The following is a 7,146-nucleotide window of genomic DNA, read 5'->3' as shown; positions in this document are numbered from 1 at the left end:
TGTCTGCCAATTTTTTTCGATACAGTGACTCAGTATATTCTTTCCATCTTCTTTTAATGCTTCCTGGATCATTTAACATTCTGTAGTAAGATTAGCAGGTGCATTTCCCCAATTTTTCTTGGCATCCTCTAGAGATATACTTGAGCCCCATAGTATAGGTTCCATGCTCTGTGGACCTGTGACCAGCAACAGGGCTGTTCCTTTCTTGGTGGATGCTCTTTGTAGAGGAGTCATCTATGAGCCGAAAAAGAACTGGACTTGAAAAAGTCTGAGTGACTATAGATCCCAGCTATTGAGGGAAATATTATGAGCCATTGAGTCGCTGGTGACTCACAGCAACCCTGTGTACAGGTAGCTTTGAACCGTGCTCTGTCCTCAACCAGAGTCACTGACTTAGCACACTTAATTCCATTGAATCAGGTGCCATGTCAGTCCATCTCATTTGGTGTCTTCCTGTCCTACACTGTCCCGCCACCCTTCCGAGCATGATGTCATTCTCCAAGGACTGTCATTCCAGGCCATGTTCACAAAGAATGTGAGATAGAGCTTCAAAATCCTTGCTTCCAAGGAGAAACTTGGTTTCACCCTCTCCAAGACAGACCTATTTCTGTTCTCCTAGTGGTCCATTGTATGTTCAGTACTCTTTTTTTTTTCTCATTAATTTTAATGAACGTTTACAGAGACTTAGGGTTTCCATTCATTCATTGTTGCGTTTTTCTCCCTTCCCACTCCTCCCCCTAATTCTCTCTTTGAGAAGTAAAATTGTTTTTATTGTTGTAAAATCCCTCCCCCCAAGTCCATTCCACTGTGCAGCCTTCATTCTGGAATCCTGTCATGACAAAAATGCCTAATCATATATCCCTTTTAAACAGTTTTCTCCCTCATCTGTTTCAATGCAGTAAACGATTTCCTCTTTCTCAGTCTTACCTCAACCCCAGTGTCAGTCCTGTTTTACAGCAGTGGTCCTATGCAATATTTGTTTTTTTTGTGACTGAGATATTTCACTCACCATAATGTCCTCCAGGGTCACTCATTTTGTATAATATTTCATGTGTTTCTTGTTTACCAGAGCATCTCTATCCATTTTTTGTGGATGGGCATTTGGGTTGTTTGCAGCTCTTTGCTATAGTGAACAAAGCCACAGTAAACATGGGTGTGCATATATCTGCTTGGGTGGCGGTTATGGTTTGTTTAGGGTATATTCCCAATAGTGGAATTGCTGGGTCAAATGGTATTTCTATTTGCAACTTTTTGAGAACGTGCCATAGTGCCTTCCTTAGGGGTTGCACCAATTTACACTCCCACCGACAGTGAATAAGGCTTCCAGGTTCTCTGCAATCTCGCCAGCATTGAATGTTTGCTACTCTGTTAAATTTTCCTGTTCTTACCGGAGTGAAATGATATCTCATAGGTGTTTTGATTTGCATCTCTCTTAGAGCTAGGGATTTTGAACATTTCTTCATGTACTTTTTGGCCATCTGAATGTCTTCTTTGGTGAAGCGTCTGTTCATATCCTGTGCCCATTTTTCGATTAAGTTATTTACCTTTATCTTGTTGTGGTATAGGTTACTCTGTTTATCCCTGCCTGCTTTCAGAATTCTTTCCTTATCTTTGCTTCTCCAAATTTATCTATGATATGCTTTGGTGTTTTTCTTTTGGGATCTATTCTATATGATGTTCACTCAGCTTCTTGAATGTATATTGTCTCATTCTTCATTATTCCTGGAACGTTTTCCTCTAGTAATTCTTCCACAACTTTTTGAGTACCGTTACTTGCTTCTTTCTGTTCTGGAATTCTGTTGATGTACATGTTATTTCTCTTGATGGTGTCCCACATTATTATTAGGTTTTCTTCTTTTTCCTTCCTTTTTTATTCTGTTTTTTGTTCTAGCAGATCAGTGATGACAATTCTATCTTCTGTTTCACTGGTTCTGTGTTCCATCTTTTCAACTGTGTTCATGTGTCCCTCCATCATGTTGACAGCATCTGAAACCTTGGACCCATATTTTGGATCGTGTTTTCTTGTGTTTCCAGTGCCGCTTGTACCTCGTTTGTTTTAAATGCATTGTTTTGGATTTTTTTTTTTTAAGCTGCTCCTGATTTTTGCTTCCAGTGTGCTGTAATTCTTCAAGTTTGTCTTTCATCTGTTGAAAATATTCAGTCATCGTTCTTTTAAATTTTGTATCAGAAGCTTCAGGAAAACCATTGATTCTGTGTCACCTTTTAGGGGTGACATCTTGCTTTGTGATTGTATAGTGTGTGAGATAGCTTGCTTTCTTCGAGACATTGATAGGTTCTTGATGTGAAGACAATGCTGTAGAAATCAGCCGTGTTTTTCTCTGAACTTCTGACTCAAGGGAAAGTTCACTTGAGGGCCTGTGAGAGAGCAGCCTCTTATAGCTCTTATAGCTAAGTCAGATCATGGTGCTCCAGATTAAAGGGAAGTCATTTGACTGGACGTGTAGGCATAGGTGTGGAGCTGAATGGGGGGTGAGGTAGACATGGGTTGGGAGAACTACAGGGACAGGTCCGCAGCTTGCCTCACTCAGATTTCAGCTGTCCGATTTTGCTTATGAGTGTAGTCCCTACTGAAAATCCAGCTGTCTGTTTCCCACCAAGCCGCTCTGGCTCAGAATTTGCTGCCCAGCAGCCCTTACCCCAGGTGCCCTCGCACAGCAGCCCCTGCCTCAGCAGGGTCCTGGGTCCATCAGGACCCAAGAAAACTCTGTCAAATTCCCACTTACCCACTCGCTTCTGGCCAGTCTGTAGTGCCCACAAAAGCTCAGTCAAATTCCCACCAGTTCATTCGCTCCTGGGCAGTTGGTGGAGGCATAATACAACTCAGTCAAATTCCAACAGACCTACTTGCTCCTAAAGGGACTTAAGAGAACTAACCTCCTTTCTCCTGGTGGATGGGTCCCACAGCAGCTTGGCTGGCCACTTCTGACTTCGGCTGGGGCTTGTGGCGCAGCTCAATGCTTTTGTAGCTCCCAAGCTAATTATTTTCATAAAAGTTCTGACTCAAATTCCTACTGTCCATGTCATGCTGTGTCGGTCTCTGTGTGCCGTGACGGTCTCTCTAGTAGCCAGTTTTTATTGCATCTTGCTGCTCCTTCAGATCCTCACACTACGTTCTCCATCGCCACCATCTTGGAATCCCTCCTGTTCAGTACTTTTCTACAGCACCACAACTCTAAGGCATTAATTCTTCTGCCATCCTTAATCATCTTTAATCCTTAATCATAGTCTAGCATAGTCTAATGCATAGCAAGTAACTGCAAAGACCCTGGCTTGGATCAGGGGCACTTTAGTTTCTAGACTGACGTCATTGCTTTTTAGCATTTTGTTGCTGTGTACCGTAGAGTTGGACCTGATGGATAGCTGACCCTCTGGTGAGTTTTCAGAAGTAGTTAATTACACAGGAGGAAATGGCCCATCCTTCTCCTGTGGTGCAGCTAGTAGCCTTTAACTCTGAAATACCTTTGAGATTTTACCCAAAATACCCAAATACCTTTGGGATTGTAATGGCAGCTTTTTGCCACTAGCCCACTAGAGCTCCTTAGGAAGTGTCAAGTGCTTAGTATATGTAACCCTGGGCCTTTAATCTCAGTAAGCCTACTACTGCAACTAAGATTGAGCCATTTTTATAATCCATTTAGAAGAATTGACTGATTTTTTTTTTAAAGTCTTCCCTGTCTGGTTTTGAAGTGTAAAGTTTCCATTTTGTGCCGTTTCTCTATCTGGAATCATTTTAATACTAACTGTGATGCTTACTAATCAGACATAACTAGTAAGTCTCATGGGCCAGAATCTCAGTTGCTTGGTTTGGTAAGGGAGATTTAGAAGACGTTTATTTTAATCTTTCATGTCTAAAATTTTATTTTGTTTTTCTATATATAAGATCTTCCTAGGTAAAATTTGATTTAGTCTTCATACACAAGTACTAGTTTTCATTCCTTTGGATACTGTGGTGATTCTGATGGAAAACAGCAATGGACAAGACAGAGTGTCAGGGTATCTTCTTCATAGATCATAACAGATTAGGGACTTGAAGACAGGCTCTTGTCATGTTATTATAATATGGTGCCACAGTTGTAGAATGAGGCTGACATCAGGGTGGGGATAAGACTGAGAAAAACTGTATAAATTTTGTTTACTGCATTGAAGCCGATGAGGGAGAGAATAGTTTAAAAGTAATATATTTTAGGGCATTATGATTATTGTAAGAGTCCAGAATGAGGGTTGAAGAGTGGAGTATACTCAGGGTGGGTGTGGGAGTATGTGTGGGGATCGTGGGGGTGGGGTGGGCACGGAGAAAAGTGCAACAATGAATGAATGGAAGTCCAAAATCTCTGTAGATGTTTATTGAAATTAATACAATTTTTTTAAAAATCGTGGAAATTTATATCTCAGTTGTTATGTGCCATCGAGTTGCTTGTGATTTATAACGACTCTATGTACAATAGCTCTGAACCTTGATTTACCCTGTACCAACATTAATGTCTTTGACATTACCCCAATCACTGAATCAGTCCATCTCATCAAGGATCTACCTCTCTTGTGCCGTCCCTACACCCTCCCAAGTAAGATGTCCCTCTCCAAGGACTGATTCCTCTTTGCATCATGTCCAGAGTAGGTCAGAGGAAGCGTCAGAATCCTTGTCTCCAAGGAACAGCCTGGTTTTACCCACTCTAGAATGAACTTGTTTGTTCTCCTAGCGGTCTGTGATATATACAGTACTCAATCTACACCACCAACACTTAAAGACATCAGTTCTCCTATCATCCTTAGTCATGTTCCAGCGTCTGATGCATAGAAAGTAATTGCCAAGACTGTGGCCTCGATCAGGTGCACCTTCGTCTCCAGACTGATATCATTGCCATTTAGTATCCTGGAGAGGTCCCTGATAATAGACTTTTCCAATGCAGGTCATCTTTTGATTTTCTGGCTGCTGTTACCAAAAGTGTTGATTGTGGAGCCAAGCAAACTAAAGCTATTAACAATCTCAATCTCTTCATCATCAAAAATGATTCTGCCAGTTAGGCCAGGGGTGAGAATCGTTGTTTTCTTGATGTTGAGCCTCAATCCATATTGACAGTGCTACAGTCCTTGACGACCTGCAGCAAGCGCTTCAGATCCTCCTCAGTTTGAGCAAGTTGGGTTGTGTCATCTGCATAATGCAGGTTGTTGATGAATCTTCCATCAGTCCTGATGCCCATTCCTCATAAAGCCAACCCTCCTAGATGATCTGTATATAGATTAAAAAGGTGTGAAGACAGGACACATCCCTGGTGTACACCCTTCCTGATTTTGAGCCATGTTGTGTTTCCTTATTCTGTTCAGACAACTGCCTCCTGGTCCAAGAATAGCTTTTGTATTAGCACATTCAAATGTTTCGGGATTCCCGTTCTTCTCAGAAGAAGAGCCCCAGTTTGTGGTGATTCACACATTCAAATGCCTTTGCATAGTCAGTAACACACACGTAGACATTCCTCTGGTGCTCTCTGCTTTCAGACAAGATCCATATAACATTAGCTGTAATATCCTTAGTACCATGACCTCTTCTAAACCCATCCTACATTTCTGACAGTTCTCTGTTGATGTACTGTTCCAGGCGTTTTTGAATAGTGTTCAGAACCTTGCTTGCATGTCATATCAGTCATATTGTTTGATAATTTCTGCACTCTGTCAGGTCACCTTTCTTTAGATTGGAAACAAGTAGGGCTCTCTTCCAGACAGTTGGCCAGTTGGTTGTGCTAAAGCACAACTTGATGAGCACATCCAGGGTAGCATCTTTGTTTTTAACATGCCAATTGGTATGCCAACAATTCCTGGGGCTTTGGTGTTTTTTTTTTCAACTCAGTTAGAGCAACTTGAGTTTCTTTCTTCATCACCATAGGTCTTGCTTATATGTTGTTCCATTAAATTATTCTGTGTCAGCCAATTCCTCTTGATAGTGACTCTCTTCTCCTTCCATCTTCTTTTACTACTTCCTGGATCATTTAATACTCCACCCAAAGCATCCTGAAGTGCAACTCAAGGCTTGAATTTGTTCTTTATTTCCTTCAGCTTAAGAAATTCCAAACGAGTTTGGTTCCTTTGAGTTTCTGGTTTCAGCTCTTTGCATATTTCATGATAATACCTTGCTTTGTCTTCTTGCGCTGCCCTTTGAAATTTTCTTTCAGCTCCTTGATTTCTTCTCTTTGCTTTGGCATTCTAGTACAATATTCAGAGTCTTGTCTGACATCCATCTTGGTCTTTCCTTCCTTCTCTGTCTTTTTAATGATTTTTTTGCATTCTTCATGGATGATATTCTTGATATCGTCTCACAGCTCATTTAGTGTTTGCTCATTGGTGTTCAAAGCCTCAAACTTGTTCTGAGATGATTTTTAAAGTCAAGGTCAAATTTTGGTTCCTGTGGGTTTGGTTTCATTTTCTTTAGTTTCAGCTTGAACTTGCATATGAATTATTGGTGGTCTGTTCGACAATCAGCACCTGGGTTTTGTTTCTTCTCTTTCAGATGGTGAAAAAAGCCAGGACGATGATGAAGAAAGCTCAAAGAAAGTTGAATCGTTTGGGGAGAAAAGGCGAGGCAGATAGACACATGTTTGACATGAAGCCAAAACACCTGCTCTCTGGAAAGCGGAAAGCTGGTAAAAAGGATAGGAGATAGGGTTGACTGAACTGTGGACATTGGTATACAAAAATTTAACATTTATATTTTAACTGTTTTGAGTATGTTTGGTTGACGTTAAGTACATTCATGCCCTTAGTTTGACTAAAACATAAACTGAAAGTAAAATACTTTGTGCTTTGCTTAAAATCATGGTTAAACTTAAATATACAGGTACAGGAAATTTTTTTTATGTCATAATTTTACTGATACATTCTTATTGAATGAGCTGTGCTTTTATGACGTTTTGATTGTTTCCAAGTCACAGATTTATCTTGCTAGCAAGATGGACCTTGGTTTCTGACCACATGACGTTATCTTTCCCTCCTTCACCTTTTGGAAAATGTAAAACATCTCCACTTGTCAACTTGTGGAGGTGACTGCCAATGTCTTTGTTCTTTAGCTAAAGGAGATAGTGCTGCTAAGTGTATTGGAGAACCTCAGAGCTTTAGTTGCTTTTTAAATTATTGTTT

The 7,146-nt window shown here is 40.7% G+C and overlaps 1 protein-coding gene across 1 annotated transcript in view; it reads left to right on the top strand.

The window, feature by feature from the left end:
• Positions 1–6,673, top strand: part of LOC102853596 (nucleolar GTP-binding protein 1-like) — a 64,591-nt gene extending 57,918 nt beyond the window's left edge. The window contains exon 16 of the mRNA XM_006902728.1: positions 6,521–6,673. Within this exon, the coding sequence (XP_006902790.1) occupies positions 6,521–6,673 (153 nt within the window). The remainder of the gene's footprint in view (positions 1–6,520) is intronic.
• Positions 6,674–7,146: the final 473 nt, after the last annotated feature.

This window comes from Elephantulus edwardii, unplaced genomic scaffold, assembly GCF_000299155.1.
Source record: "Elephantulus edwardii isolate Elephantulus edwardi_28Jun2011 unplaced genomic scaffold, EleEdw1.0 scaffold00443, whole genome shotgun sequence".
NCBI classification, from domain to species: Eukaryota; Metazoa; Chordata; class Mammalia; order Macroscelidea; family Macroscelididae; genus Elephantulus; species Elephantulus edwardii.
Note: the sequence above shows the minus strand (reverse complement) of the source record. Positions and strands in the feature narration are given on the sequence as shown.